This window comes from Alexandromys fortis, unplaced genomic scaffold (assembly GCF_014885135.2).
Source record: "Alexandromys fortis isolate MF-2015 unplaced genomic scaffold, M_Fortis_MF-2015_v1.1 scaffold_7, whole genome shotgun sequence".
Taxonomy (NCBI): domain Eukaryota; kingdom Metazoa; phylum Chordata; class Mammalia; order Rodentia; family Cricetidae; genus Alexandromys; species Alexandromys fortis.
In genome coordinates, this window is record NW_026067920.1 from 5,839,335 (window position 1) to 5,855,005 (window position 15,671).

At 41.5% G+C, this 15,671-nt stretch overlaps 1 protein-coding gene across 3 annotated transcripts in view; it reads left to right on the forward strand.

Moving 5' to 3' along the window:
- Eif4enif1 (eukaryotic translation initiation factor 4E nuclear import factor 1) overlaps window positions 1-15,671 on the forward strand; it is a 40,683-nt gene that overhangs the window by 22,420 nt on the left and 2,592 nt on the right. For all 3 annotated transcript variants that reach the window (XM_050141286.1, XM_050141285.1, XM_050141287.1), the window contains exons 8-18: window positions 1,507-1,642; window positions 1,843-2,022; window positions 3,270-3,502; window positions 6,810-6,881; window positions 7,448-7,631; window positions 8,711-8,790; window positions 9,322-9,461; window positions 11,465-11,549; window positions 12,860-12,992; window positions 14,268-14,612; window positions 15,041-15,205. In XM_050141286.1, coding sequence (XP_049997243.1) covers window positions 1,507-1,642; window positions 1,843-2,022; window positions 3,270-3,502; window positions 6,810-6,881; window positions 7,448-7,631; window positions 8,711-8,790; window positions 9,322-9,461; window positions 11,465-11,549; window positions 12,860-12,992; window positions 14,268-14,612; window positions 15,041-15,205 — 1,753 coding nt within the window. The remainder of the gene's footprint in view (window positions 1-1,506; window positions 1,643-1,842; window positions 2,023-3,269; window positions 3,503-6,809; window positions 6,882-7,447; window positions 7,632-8,710; window positions 8,791-9,321; window positions 9,462-11,464; window positions 11,550-12,859; window positions 12,993-14,267; window positions 14,613-15,040; window positions 15,206-15,671) is intronic.

A 15,671-nucleotide genomic window follows, 5' to 3' on the forward strand; every position in this document is an offset into this window, starting at 1 on the left:
TCTATAACTGAGCAAAACAGAAATTACTTTTCTCGCCTGGTGATGGTGGTACACATCTTTCATTCCAGCATTTGGGAGGCAGAGGCAGACAAATCTCTGATATCTAGGCCAACCTGGTCTACAAAGTGAATTCCAGGACAGCTGGGCTACACGGAAAAACCCTGTGTGGGGCAGGGGGAGAAAGTGTTTTCTCAGTATTTACTTAATTTTTTTAGAAAATGCCCAGATACTTTATGTCCTTTATTTTTGTCTTTGACTTTTCCTGTTTAGTAAGATTATGTTAGAAACATTAAAATGCAAAGTCATCATTTTTTGTAAATTAAAACTTTTTGAGTAGATTAAGTAATTTACCTTTAAAATGTATTACTTTTAGTAAGGGTGAGTGCACACGTGTGATACAGTGCGTATGTGGAGGTCAGAGGCCAGCTTTTTAGAGTTGGTTCTCCTATCTTATGTGGATTCAGGTCATCAGGCTTGTACCATAGGTGCGTTTACCTGCTGAGCCATGTCAACAGTCCTAGAGTTTCTCATTTTTAAACACTGAAATAGTAACTACCTTTCAGGGTGTTTGTTTGTTTGGGGTTTTAGTGGATTTTGAGGTTTTGTTTTAATAAAATTCCTGCTTACACTAAATTGTATTTTGCCTGCACTCACTTGTTCCACTGAGATATATCATGATACTTTTATATCCACTTTCTACACTTCAACTGGAGTTGTCATTCTCCTGTGTGTTTTTCTTCTTGATGCTTACTTTTTGAGACAGAGCGTCAGTGTGTGACCCAAGCTGACCTCAACCCCTCCAAGTGTTTGGATTACCTGTGTTGCACCTCCCTTGGCTGGAATAATGATCTTTTTTCTTTTTTTCCCCGATCTTTTCTTTTTTTGTTTGTTTTTTGAGACAGGGTTTCACTGTGTAGCCCTGGCCATACTAAAACTCACTCTGACTACCTCTGCCTCCCAAATTCTTAGACTAGAGATGTGTGCCCACCTACTGGCTATAGTGATCATTTCTTAGCTCTACATTTTTATATCTTGGCTTCTTGAATTTGTCAGCGTTGAATATCATAATATTCCTTTCAATCCCGAGACCACCAGTTTGGAGCCAGGGATTTTCTTTAATCATTTCTTCATAAACAATCTCACTGAAGCCATCAACATGGTGTCACAGTACTTCACTCTGGTACTTATTGTGGTTTTGAAACTGAATCTCCTAAGATACCTTTTTTAATGGGGCAAACGGTAGAGAACTCTTAAGTAACATAGAGACTATGCTGTGTACGCTTAGGAGGTCTGTGTCTTTTTGTTTTGTTTCTGATTATTGTTTATTTGTTTTAATGCTCAAATTTGAGTTGCTCAGGAAAGATCCGAAAGGGGCTCCTAAGTTCTGAAAGTGATTTTGGGTCAGCGGTGTCAAAGGAAGTTTCAGAGTCTTTGTCTTAACATTGAACCTCCATGTCCTTTTCACCTGGAGACTGTTCACCTTAACCCCTCTGTCTCTCTTGTCAGATGATAGAAGATGTTCTGGGAGAAGGGTCAGTCTCTGCCAGCCGCTTCAGTAGATGGTTCTCTAACCCAAGCCGGTCAGGGAGCAGATCTAGTAGCCTTGGATCTACACCACATGAAGAGCTTGAGAGACTCGCAGGTAAGAGAGCTTCACATTCTAGCCTTGTATGTGAATTAAGCCTCCCCTGGCCTGGATCATTTTGTCCTTTACTCAGTGGTCCACTAGGGTTAAAGGAGTTTTGGATACTGAAAACCCTTCAGTTACTGCTCTTTTTATGTTGTTGAAGGGAAGTATGTATGTTCAATACCAACTGTGGGTATGTTTATTTACAAAATCAGGTCTGGAACAAGCCGTCCTCTCTCCTGGACAGAACTCGGGGAATTATTTTGCTCCTATTCCATCGGAAGACCATGCTGAAAATAAAGTGGACATCTTAGAAATGCTGCAGAAAGCCAAAGTGGATTTAAAACCTCTTCTCTCTAGCCTTTCTGCAAACAAAGAAAAGCTTAAGGAGAGCTGTAAGTGTTTGTTGTTTAGCTATGTAAAGTTCCCATTCTTAAGCAGTGGTTCTAATGTACTGCTTCTCATCAATTCAGAAGCATGGTGGGGATTAGTTGAGGTTTTTCGAAAAGACTCGGGCGTGTTGCCACACAACCTTGTATCTTTAAGCCCTGGCTGGCCTTAGAACTTGCTTTGTAAGCCAGGTTGGCCTATAATTCACAGAGAAGCTCTGGCCTCTGTCTCTACAGTGCTGGTATTAAAGGTATACACTATACCCAGCCTCCCTCCGATTTTTACTTAGGGTCCAGTGGTAACAACCCAGGACTGTTTCTGTCCTCCCAAGCATAGCTTGCCTATTCCTCACTACTGTGCCTCCATTTACCATGTTCTCACTTAGGCAACAAGTCCTTAGCATCAGTTAGCGCTGTGAGACCACAGCACAGGTTAGTTGCTGTTAAGCTGTCTGGGTTCTTACCCTGGTAGCAAAGTCTGGAGAGAGTTATTATAAGGTATCTTTCTGCCTGACACATAGGGTCTTGTCAAATTTTTTTGGTTTTGTTTGTTCTTTTTTGTTTGTTTGAGGGGGATGGGGGTTCTCTGTGTCTTTTTGGCTGTCCTGAAACTCACTATGTAAGATCTTACCAAGTTTTGAAAACTCATACTCCATAGTTCTGCCCTCCCAGTTTCTAGCATTTGAATATTTTTGGTGTAGTTTATTCTGTTTCTTTTATTTTTTTTTTTTTATTATTATGTGAATGTGTGTCTGTGTATGTGCCCAAGGGAATGAGAGAGGTACAGGTTCTTTGGAACTGGAGTTCCAGTAAGTTCAGTTGTGAGCTGTCTGGTGTGAATGCTGGTAAGTGAACTCAGGTCCTGTAAGAACAAATATGTGTTCTTAACCACTGAGCCATTTTTTTCCAGGTGTGTACCCCTATCCGTTCGTTTTTTTGAGTCAGGGTCTTTTTAGTCCTTGCTGTCCTGGAACTCCGTATGTACAGTGTACCTTTGATCTGTCTGCCTATGCCTCCTTAGTGCTTGGATTAAAGGTGTGTGCCACCTTGCCCATCCGTGTCTTTCTGTGTACATAATTATAGCCTTATTCCTATTAAAATACTATGATTTTAAGTGTTCAGTTTGTCTGTTTCCATTGGCAGCCTTTTTGATAGCCTCACTTCAGTTATGAAATAATTGTCATGACAGCCAATGAGAATTCCTACCAAATACCCCTTTGCTTGGTGTAACCAGAGCTTTCTCAACTTCTCAGCACATTCAGGGGTTGTACTTTCAGTGGAAGAGGTAGAAGCAGGGCTCAAAGGCTTGAAGGTGGACCAGCAAATGAAGAATTCAACTCCCTTCATGGCGGAACATTTAGAAGAGACACTGAGTGCTGTAACTAGCAATCGACAGCTCAAGAAAGATGGAGATATGACTGCATTCAACAAACTAGTGAGCACCATGAAGGCAAGTGGGACTTTGCCTACTCAGCCCAAAGTCAGTGTAAGTATTCAGAAAACCTCACCCAGTCAGTCTCTTCTTTTCCTGTTTCGGTATGACCTCCCACTGCAATAATAAATGGTATTTTGAGTAGATTGTAAATTTCTTTAGAAGTTGTTTGGTCTTTGATGTTTATTTGTTCCTTGATTATGGATATGCTATTTGTTAGTAGAAAAAAGCATATCTGTGGATAATGTATATGTCTGGTACAATAGGATGATTGAATAATTCAGTTTAACTCATTTCTGCATAACTTTATGAAGTCCTTTCCTAAGAAAGAAAAGTAACTGAGTTGTGGATGTAGCCCAGTGGGAGAAACACAACCTAATATGTAGGATCACCATTGCAAAAGAGAAACTGTCCCTCGAGCTGAACTGAACATAGTGATGTACGTCTGTAATCCTAGTATCTGAGAGGATCAGGAGCTCAGGGACAGCCAGGGCCAGTGATGATCAAGTCAGGTATGCTGACACATGCTTTAACCCCAGCACTCAGGAAAAGGGAGGTATATCTCTTGAGTTCAAAGCCAGTCTCAGCTACATAGTGACACCCTGTCTCAAAAGTAAATAAATATGCTAGGCCACCTTTAATCTCAGCACACAGGCAATATGAAAAAAAAAAAACTGTCAAAAAAACCAAAGGGAAAAAAATGTAAAGATATATAGATATATAGATATATACACACACACACACACATATATGTATGTATGTAAAGATGCTATGTTTTTAGAGGTGCTCGATGGGAAATTTTCTAGTTATTCAGCTGTTAATACGAGATTTTTCTGTTTGTTCTGCTTTTCAAGATAAGGTTTCTCTGTGTAGCTCCGACTCTCCTGGAACTTGCTCTGTAGACCAGGCTGGCCTCAAACTTAGAGTTCTACCTGTCTCTGCCTCCCAAGTGCTGGAATTAAAGACATAAGCCACAAACGCCCTACAAGATTTTTTTTTATTTATTTATTTATTATGTGTACAACATTCTGCTTCACACACACCAGAAGAGGGCACCAGATCTCATTACAGATGGTTGTGAGCCATCTTGTGGTTGCTGGGAATAGAACTCATGACCTCTGGAAGAGGTAGTCAGTGCTCTTAACCACTGAGCCATCTCTCCAGCCCCGCCCTACAAGATTTTATAGTAAAATTTTCTAAAGATTTATTTAATTTTTTTATATATTAGCATTTTTTCTATGTGCTGCCTGCATGCCTGGTACACACAGAGTCCATCCAGAAAAGGGTGTCAGACCCTCCTGGCACTGGAGTTTCAGATGATTGTGAATCACTATGTGGGTTCTGGGAACTGAACCCAGGTCCTCTGGAAGGGCCGCCAAGTGTGCTTAACCACTGAGCAATCTCTCCAGCCCCCTAATATAAAATCTTTATTTTCGCACTTTGTATTCCCTGTATCTATCTGGATTACCTGTGTTCTTGATTAAACAGTCACACAGATTTATTGACATGCCAGAAATGGAGGTGAGCATGATAGGGTAGGCTGGTGGTCCCATCACTACTTGGAAAGTGATTATAGGATAATCACAAACTCAAAGGGTCTAGAAAGACCCTGTCTCCTTTTTTAAAAGTACATATCAAATATCATAGCAGTGTTTAAAGCGTGAGTTTCAGCCATCGTCTTCATCTTACACTCTTCCTTTATGATACTAAGTAACGGAGACAGGGTAGATCTGAAGAACAAAGTCTAGTCTTAGTTACTATGTTATATCAGATCTGCCAAATTGAATTTACCTCTTTTTCTTCAATCCTTTTTGCCTAGCAACTACAAGTAGCTAAATGATTGATTAACTGTGATGATGGTAGCTGGTAGCACGCACACCTTTAATCCCAGCGCTTAGGCAGAGGCAGGTGAATCTCTGTTAGTTCAAGTTCCAGGAAAGCCAGAACTGTTACACAGAAAAACCTTGTTTCAACCCCCCCCCCCCCAAACTCTGAAACATTAACAGTTCTGGCCAAATTTGGAATGTTATTCATTATTTTTGTTTTAGTTTTGTGACTCAGCATCATAGCATCATGTTCAGGCTTCTCATGCTTTCTAGACAAAGGCTGTGCCTCTTGCCTATCTCCTGGCTATGTTTCATGCAGCCTAAGCTTCTCAAACTCCTGTTTGTTCCGCCTCAACCACCAGACTGCTAGAAAGAATAGTGTGCATCACTGTCATGCCCAGCCTGTTGTGCTGCTGTTTTTAGTTGTTGTCTAGTTGGTTTTGGTTTTGGTGGGGTTTTTTTTTTTCTGTTTGTTTTGTTTTTTTGAGACAAGGTTTCTCTGTATAACTTTGGAGCTTGTTGAGGAACTCTGTCAGACTTGGACTCAAAGATCTGCCTGCCTCTGCCTCCTGAATACTGGCTTTCTGGTCGATTTTTAAAGTTTTATTTATTTTTGTTTTAAGTGTATGATTATTTATCTGTGTGTATATATGTGCATGTCTTATGTCTATGGATTTTAGAATATGTGTGATCCCCTGGAACTAGAGTAATAGATGGTTGTGAGCCATCATATGAGTGCTGGCCATAAAGCCCAGGTTTGTACCTTTGGAAGAACAGCCAGTGCTCTTAACCACTGAACCATCTCTCCAGCTCCTTGTTTGTTATTTTTTTTAATATTTATTCATTTATTTGTTATGTATACAATATTCTGTCTGAGTATATGCCTGCAGGCCAAAAGAGGGCACCAGACCTCATTACAGATGGTTGTGAGCCACCATGTGTTTGCCAGGAATTTAACTCAGGACCTTTGGAAGAGCAGGCAATGCTCTTAACCACTGAGCCATCTCTCCAGCCCCCTCCAGCTCCTTGTTTTTAATATTCTCTTTCATCAGTAAATCTTATTTTTTTTAAATATTTATTTACTTATTAAGTATACAATATTCTGTCTGCATATATGCCAGCAGGCAAGAAGAGGGCATCAGATCTCATTACAGATGGTTGTGAGCCACCACCATGTGGTTGCTAGGAATTGAACTCAGGACCTTTGGAAGGGCAGGCAATGCTCTTAACCGCTGAGCCATCTCTCCAGCCCCAGTAAATCTTCTTATTGATAATGATCAGTAAAGGTTTCTTCAAAGATGGGCTAGTGCTGGCTTAGAGAATCTTTCCTAATACCTCTTCATGTACATGGGAGGGATTTGTTGAGACACGTGCGATGAGAGTAGGAGTGAGTTGGTGAAATCAGTTCTCTGTGACTTGAGCATCATTTTGCTGTTAACTGACAACTCCCTTTGGGAATATTTGCTGTTTTTTTATGTGGTCCCCAGTAAAATTTGTCTTAAAGTTATAACCAGTTTTCTTCCTTTCTTTTTTAGCGAAACCTTGAAAGTCACTTGTTGGCTCCGGCTGAAATTCCAGGCCAGCCTGTCCCTAAAAACATCCTACAGGTATGTTACAGTCTTAGACTAATCCTTCAGAGTGACCTTTGTGTGGCAGTCAGGGATGTACTATTGCTACCTAACGTCATTTGCTATGTTGCTAATCCAAGTGGGTGGGCTGTGGTGCTTTAAATGGTTCTGGTTTGCCAGTTTGCAGTTTCTGTGGAATTTGAGAACCTGATCTGTTTTTCTAGCACTAACTTTTTTTTTAAAAATATTTATTTATTATGTATACAATAGTCTGTCTACATGTATGCCTGCAGGCCAAAAGAGGGCACCAGACCTCATTACAGATGGTTGTGAGCCACCATGTGGTTGCTGGGAATTGAACTCAGGACCTTTGGAAGAGCAGGCAATGCTCTTAACCACTGAGCCATCTCTCCAGACCCTTCTAGCACTAACTTAAGGCAAATGTTGGTAGCTGAAACATTTGGGGAAATGTCTTACATGTACAGATGCCAGCTCCTCAATGGTGCATGAGAGACATTGACTAGCTTCTAAAAATGGATTCCTGTTTCAAAACTTTGGACTAGAAAGAAGGTTTGTTCACAGGGATCTGGCATTTCTGCCTATAGGAACTCCTTGGTCAACCGGTTCAGAGACCTGCTTCTTCCAATCTTCTCAGTGGCCTTATGGGGAGCTTGGAACCTACTGCATCTTTATTGAGCCAAAGAGCACCCTCTCCTCCTATGTCACAGGTGTTTCAAACTCGAGCAGCGTCAGCAGACTATCTTCATCCAAGGATACCATCACCAATTGGTAACTAGTTCCTTACTGCTGGGGATTGAACCCTGTGCCTCATATCTACCAGTTAAGCACTCCACCATTGACTAGGTTCCCATCTCAGTACCTGCTCTTAATGCATGTCTGTCTTCCCCTCGTGTCCAAGAAGGTTAGACTTCTTCCCTGGACTTGGCAGTCTATGGAAGGGTATGCTTAAAGAAATCTGAAAGGAAATGAGTCCTTCCTTTCAGTTTATGTAGAAAGTGTGCAGTCAAAGTGGAAGATAGTGTTTTGAGTTTTTTGTTTGTTTGTTTGTTTGTTTTTTTGAGCTCCCCTTTATAATCAATATGTTCATAGTAAACAAGTATAGCTCTTTAGTTTTCTTGTTAAGAGAATTCAGCTGAAAAGTTAATTTGGATTCTTAGGTCTGTCTTTGATAAAGAACTTGAGGAAAGCCAGGAAGTGATGATACACTCCTTTAATCTCAGCACTTGGGATGATGAAGCAAGAGGATTTCAAGTTTTAAGGCCACGCTGGCCTACATAGTTTGAAGCTACATGAAGGTGCCAGTCACAGAGTAATGACTTTCTGGACGAGCAGTTGAAGTTGGTTCACAGTGAACTGTGAAATCCTGTGTTGCTTCAGTATGTGCCTAAAAGAAGCACTTCCAGAAAGCTGTGTTAGTGTCTCTGCCATCAAACCACTGGGGACTGCCGGCACCTTGCCTTTGCCAATCAGATACCTTAATATTTGCTTGCAATCATATAGAGTCGTGTGGGAACTGACCCTCAGAGCTCTGGACTCTACTTTAGTGCCAGCTAACTTGTCAAGCATGGCCAGATTGCTGAAGAGAAAATTTGTTAGCCGGAGAGCTCCTAGCTCTGAAAAGGTCAAAGGTGACAGCTTAATGGGAAGAAGGTTACACCAGCAGTTGAGGCCAGAATAACTCTGCTTAAGGTCCACATATACACTGTGGGAGGAGAGACGAAGGGGGATGTTTTATCGGGCCAAAGAAGCAACACTTCCCCGTTAAGCAAGCACAACAGGGTGGGGGTGCTTACGTAGTCCTTGGCACTAATGCTTGACAGTTATTGATTCTGGAAATTTTCTGGCAGGTTTCCCATCAGGACCCCAGCAGCTACTTGGAGATCCATTCCAAGGCATGCGCAAGCCCATGAGCCCTGTCACAGCCCAGGTCAGGCTGAGCTCTTTCTCAGACCTAGTCTCTTTGCCTTTTCACACTTGCTGTTGCTTGTAGGGTGGAGATTGATATGCAATAATGAAATACATAGTTTGTTCTGCAATGATACTTCAAGTTCATTCATAGGAGAAAATTGCTGAGTACTATATAAATTAAAAAAATTTTTTTAGATTTATGTATATGAATACTTTGTTTGTTTGTGTATCACATGTGTGCTCATTGCCCAGAGAGTTTTCAAGAAGTCATCAAATCCCCTGAAACTAGAGTTATGATATTTGTGTACTGCCATTTGGGTGCTGGGAATTGAACCTCCGGATACTCAGCAATAGCAATAAATGTTCTTAACCACTGAGCCATCTCTCACCCCACTATTTAAATTTTAAAAATATTTAGTGGACAGAAGCATAACTTAAATATTTGTCATATTGTTTTCTTAGCTACCCTTTAAACCATGAGACAGACCTTTGTGGAAAATTGAACTTCCTCATTTTTTCATTCATTGTCCCCTGCCATTCTGTTGAGCAGATGAGCCAGCTAGAATTGCAGCAGGCTGCCTTGGAGGGGCTGGCCCTCCCACATGACCTTGCAGTACAGCCAGCATCCTTCTATCAGCCTGGTTATAACAAACCACAAGTGGATAGAACCAGAGATGGACTGAGAAACAGGTAAACTTCTAATGCTACTTATGCAGATTTGGGTACTGATTTATAAGTAGCCTTCTGAGATTGGTAAATCATATATATGGTTGTATATGCTGATCTAATGTAAGATGGGCATTCCATCCCACTGCAGATTCTGTTTATAGAGAAAATTCAGTTGAATTGTACGGAATCCTGCTATGTGCCCTGTGTTGATATTATCAGTTTGCCCCCCTCTGAAGTGCCCACTGTCTAGCCTCTAAAAATAAGCACTACCTTAATTTTCTTATTCTATACATATATTTTTTAAAGATTTATTTTTATTTATTATGGATACAGTGTTCTATCTGCATGGATGCCACCAGACCAGAAGAGGGCACCAGATCTCATTACAGATGGTTGTGAGCCACCATGTGGTTGCTGGGAATTGAACTCAGGACCTCGGGAAGAGCAGGCAGTGCTCTTAACCTCTGAGCCATCTCTCCAGCCCCCTTATTCTATATATTTTATATCTTAATTTTAATTGATTTTTTTTGAGTTTCGGTTAGCTAATTCATCATGATAGTCTCATAATTTGATATTATAATTTAATTTGCTACAAGTAAATATATTTTAAAATTTACAATGCTTCTACTGGTTAATTTCTTTTGTTTTTACTGTGCCAGTGATTGAACTCAGGGCCTTGGATATACCAGACTCTTTCACACCCCCACCACTAGCCCTTGTTTCTGTTTTATTTTGTTGCTTTTTAGGTGGAGTCTGCCTTTGCATTTACCCCGCTGTTCAGACCCAAATAATCACACAGAAACTATATTGATATTTTAATATATTAATAGTTTAATATTAATAAACACTGCTTGAATTATTAACGCAGGTTCTTATTAAATAACTCTTACATATTAAATTAACCCATTTTTATTAATTTGTGTATCACCACAAGGCTGTGGCCTACCGGTAAAGGTTCTGGCTGCCAGCTGATGTCTGTCTCCTTCAGCAGCTACATGGTGTCTCCTTGATTCTGCCTACTTTCTCTCTATATCTCTGTTCGGATTTCCCACCTGGCTTTACTAAGCCGTTGGCCAAAACAGCTTCTTTAATAACCCCTGGTAAAAAAAACATATTCATAGCATACGGAGAGGAATCCCACATCATTGCTTAGTTTTGTTTTTTGGGTTTTGTCGTTTTTGTTTTTCGAGACAGGGTTTCTCTGTGTAACAACTCTGTCTGTCCTTGAATTCACTTCATAGACCAAGCTGATCTCGAACTTAGAGAAATCCTCATGCCTCTGCCTCCTGAGTGCTGGGATTAAAGGCTCCAGGACAGCCAGGATGACTACACAGAGGAATCCTGTCTCAAAACGCCCTCTGGAAAAAGGAAAAAAAGAAAACAAAACATAAAAGGTGTAAATGATAAATAGTGTGAAACCCTCATGTACACTTAAGATACATTGCCTAGTTTATGAACACTGATTGGAAAGATTATTGATTCAGGATCCCATCATTGCCTGGGATTCAGAGGGTTTCAGTCACTAATAATTGGTATAAGTGCAGGGCGTACACATAGTCTATTCCTCAACCTATTTCTATGCCTACCCTGTTTCCCATTTTCCTCCAGGCTAAGGGAGAATAAGTAGAACAGCTGGGGATAGTGCCTCCCAGCAGAGGCAGGAGAACGTCTGTATTCAAGGCCAGCATGTTCTACATAGTGAGTTTCAGAGTAGACAGGACTATGTAGAGGAAAAAAAAAAAAAAAAAACTTTTTCCACTGGCCGGTGATGGTGCATGCCTTTAATCCCAGTACTCAGGAGGTAGTGAAAAATGGATCTCTGAGTTCAAGGCCTGCCTGGTCTACTGAGTGAGTTTCAGGACAGGCTCCAAAGCTATATAGAAACCTTGTCTAGAAACCAAAAAATGGAATTAAGTTGGATAAGTGAAAGGTGTGCTAAGTTCCTGGACTGTTACTGAATTACATGGTTTTAGACTTGGCATTAAGTAGTTGAGAACTGACACTGTTAATGGATCTGTTCCCAGGCAACAGCGAGTCTCAAAGTCACCAGCACCCATGCACCGAGGAAATTCCTCTTCCCCAGCTCCTGCTGCGTCCATCACAAGCATGGTCAGTGACTTTTGGTAACTGAATGGCTCTAAGATTTCTGCATCTGGTTATCTGTTATGCCAGTGTACTCCCTGTGTCTCTGAATGCCTTCCACAGGATTACTGACTTTCTATGCCTATCTATTTATTATGTCTTCCCTCCCCTAATTTATTATTCTACTGAAGTCCCTGCATTGAAAAGTATGCTCTAGGAGATAGACAAACTTGTGCCAGGATACAGTAAGATATCACTGCTTAAAATAAAGCTGGGCCAGGCCTGGTAACATACACTTAATGGCATCACTTGGGAGGCAGAGAGGCAAATGGATCTCTGAATGGAAGGCTAACCTGTGCCTAGTGAGAGCCTTTCTAAGACAAACTAGTATAGCTGGTATAGGGAAGGAAGCTGGTAAAGGACAGAGGTGAGGCAGGAGATCAGAAGAGTGACTTGTTCAGTGAGCATGCTGGCAGGTCCACAGATTGTGTTCTGTTCTATCGTGGGTGTGTTATTTGAGGTGCTAGTCTAGCTTTACCACTGCCTTTTTTTTTTTAATAGTTTTTAATTTCATCTCTACAGACCTTTATCATCCTATCAAAGCTGATAGACAAGGGGGAAAAACAATTGTTTTGTGGTTCAGGACTCCATATGGGTCTCTGCACTAAGCACCTCAAAGCTCTTGTTTTAGAGAGATTCTGGAAGCTTTGTTTGTCAGTTAGATCTTGTCTCCTGCCTTTCAACTTTTGGGCACATGCATAATAAAATCATTAAAAAAATAAACAACAGGAACAAGAACAAAGGACCCTCAATGGTAAGTGAGGAAAGCTTTAAGATAATTGGATTTTCTTACACACAATATTTTTAAAAGAAAAATACCAGGAACAAGGAGTATCATATGTTCTGAGGTTGTCTTTGAAGCATCCTTTCTGTGTTTACTAAGGTACAGTTCCAGCTATCCCCCTCTCTTCTTCCCCATCCTATCCCAGGCTTGATAAGCATGAGAAGAGAGACATTTTTACAGGTGAACAAGGGTTGAAGCTCTTTGGATAGTGACTATTTGCCTCTTTGTGTTTTCTTCCAATGTCTATAGACCAGAGCATTAGAGTTGCTAGAGTTCCCTCTGCCTACATAGACAAAATGGGGACTCTTCCCTCTGTGGAATGGCTTCACCGGTGAAGCCAGGCCCAAGGTGGGTGCTGCATACATAGTGGTCAGGTACTTCCAAGCATTTGCAAGACCCTAGGTTTAAATCCCAGTATTGAAAACCAAAAAATCCTGGCTTAATATTACAGAAAGGCACTTGAGTATGCTAATTCTGCCTCTCTTCTCTGCAGCTTTCTCCTTCCTTCACCCCTACCTCAGTGATTCGGAAGATGTATGAAAGCAGAGAGAAAAGCAAGGAGGAAATAACACCTGGAACAGTGGTTCCTGGAGATGCTAAAGAAGATACTCAGAAGGCCAGTGAAGGTACTGCTCACCTGTGTCAGAACGTAGGCATGCATGACTGCAATGTCAGGGAGATGGGTTGGGTGAGCTCACAGTCAAACTTGTTCACTTGATATTCTGTCCAGCTGGGATAACAGGTGTACTCTAGCTTAGGATTCCTATTAGTCTACCAGGTTGAATGATAGATTCATAGCATATTAATACAGTTCAGTTCTTATTAACATTTTTATATGCTTTGCCTCGAGGTATGTCTCCACAAGAGAGCATCAGATCTTCTGGGCCCAGAGTTATAGGTGGTTATGAGCATCCATGTAGGTGCTGGAAATAAACTTAGGTCTTCAAGAGCATCCAGACCTTTTAACTGCTGATCTGTATCTCTAACCCCAGCTCTTCCATATGAACCAAAGATACTATTTGCTCCACCATTGGTGTAGAGCAAGACACTTAACTAAATTGGGCTGTTTTTGTGGTCTGGTTTTACTAATAGCTGTCCTTCGGCTGAAGGGAGTATAGAATAGACACAGGCTTCCTTTTTTTGTTACAGGTTTTTGGTTGATTGGTTGTTTCATTTGAGACAGAATCTCACTGTGTAGTCCTAACCTCACAAAGTCCTGCGATCTCAGGAACTACCTCCTAAGCCTGGCAACTTGTGCCATTTGTTTTTATATGTCAAAGAAGTTCTTTTGTGTTGTATCAAAAATTCGTTATGCACTGGGAATGTAGCTCAGTGTTAGAACACTTGCTTAGTATGTATGTGCAAGACCATGGGTTCATGTCTAACACCCTTCAAGAAAGGAAAATGAAAAAGCAAAACAAAAATTCCAGCATGGAATTGGAAGGCATTAAAACGGCATCTACAGGCCGGAGATACGGCTGAGAGCACTGGTTGGTTTTATAGGACCTGGGTTCAATTCCCAGCACCCATGTGGCTTCTCACAACCATGTTTCACTTCAGCCCTGTCGTATCCAGCACCTTCACATGACGCAGACATACATACAGGCAGAACACCTATCCATACATGGAAAATAAAAAAATTAAAACAAATTTTAGCATCTAGTCCTAGCTCAAGGCCTTAACTACTCTATGACCCTAACTCAACTCTCCTAGGCTTTTGGAGAGTTGCAGGTATGTATGTCTACATTTAAGGCAAATGGCGTTCCATGAAATCATCTAAACTGAAGAGGAATCAAATAAAAATTGCCAGCTTTTTAAAAAAGTTTGCTAGTCTGTTGGGGATTGAAATAAATTGGAAACTGATGTCAGTACCAAAATGTTCTATGACTGAATCCTTACAGAGAACCTGCTGTCATCTAATCCCATGCCCAATAATGATCAAGACTCTTCTCCTTCGACAAATCCTAAACTCTCGACATCACAGTGGTCTTCGTGCTCCACTCCACTGTCCCAGAACAACCGTTATACCAAAGAGCAAGATTACCGACCTAAAGCAGCCGGGAGAAAAACACCCACCTTAGCACCCCCAGGTCCAGGAACACCTTTTCTTCGCCCTCCCCACCAAGTTCCCCTGGTCCCTCATGTTCCTATTGTTCGGCCTACTCACCAGCTTCACCCAGGGTTAGTCCAAAGGTTGATAGCCCAAGGAATACATCCACAGCATCTTCCAAGTTTGCTCCAAGCTGGTGAGTTTCTGACTGGGTGCGGGTGGTCAGTAATGTTGCATCATGGTAGGTGGGTATACATAGGGGTCTGCTCCCTTTAGATCATTAAGATTAGGGAGCCTGGCTTTGGCGCTCATTTAAAATTGTCTCTTGTGTGTACACTTGTGTGACCTGACACGTGTGGAGGCAGAGGGAGGTGGATCTCTGAGTTTAAGGCCAGCCTGGTATATAGAGCTAATTTTAGGACAGCCAAGGCTACACAGAAACCCTGTCTTGAAAAATAAAATGAAGTGGCCTTTTGTAATTTTTCAGTACCCTAAAAAAAATTAGTGTGCCACAATACCCAACACTCTTTTAAGTTTCCAAATCAGCAAAAATTTGTGGTAAAACTTGAAAGTTTTAGGTACATTTGACACAACTTCTCAGAAGTTTCTTTTTCTCTCTACCAGGTGTGCTTCCCCCTGGGATAGACGTGGCTCCTTTACAGGGGATATCTGGCCCACTTCTGGGACAACCCTTGTACCCTTTCTCTGCTGCTAGTCACCCTCTCCTAAACCCTCGCCCTGGAACCCCTCTGCACCTGGCAATGATGCAGCAGCAGCTGCAGCGCTCAGGTAAGGTTCAGCAATGAGCCAGGCTAGCTGCCCACACTGACGTTTCTGAGATACTTCCAATAGCAGTTACTTATCACCAACTCCTCGTCCCTTAGCTGGTTCTAGTAGGTACGGGTGTCCCTAGAGAAACGGGGGAAGGGGACTGATCATGCCATCTATGGCTGCGAGGACCATGGAAGCTAGGAATGCTTTGGCGTTCACTTCACCCCTTTGAAGGCTGATAATTCTGACGTAGTCAGGTCAGCCTTGGTGGGTTTATAGCACTGGTTTCGGAGTGCATTAGCTCTCCTATATAAAGTCATCTAGCATTCTGCATTTTTTTTAGGGAACCCTGCAGTAAATCCTTTGGTAGACACCCCACCCCTGAAAGTAACAGGAAACTATTGCAGCAAAGTAGGCCATAAAGTACTATCAGTAGTATTTGGGAGTATCCAAGGGCCCTCTTTTTTTTTTTTAAGATTTATTT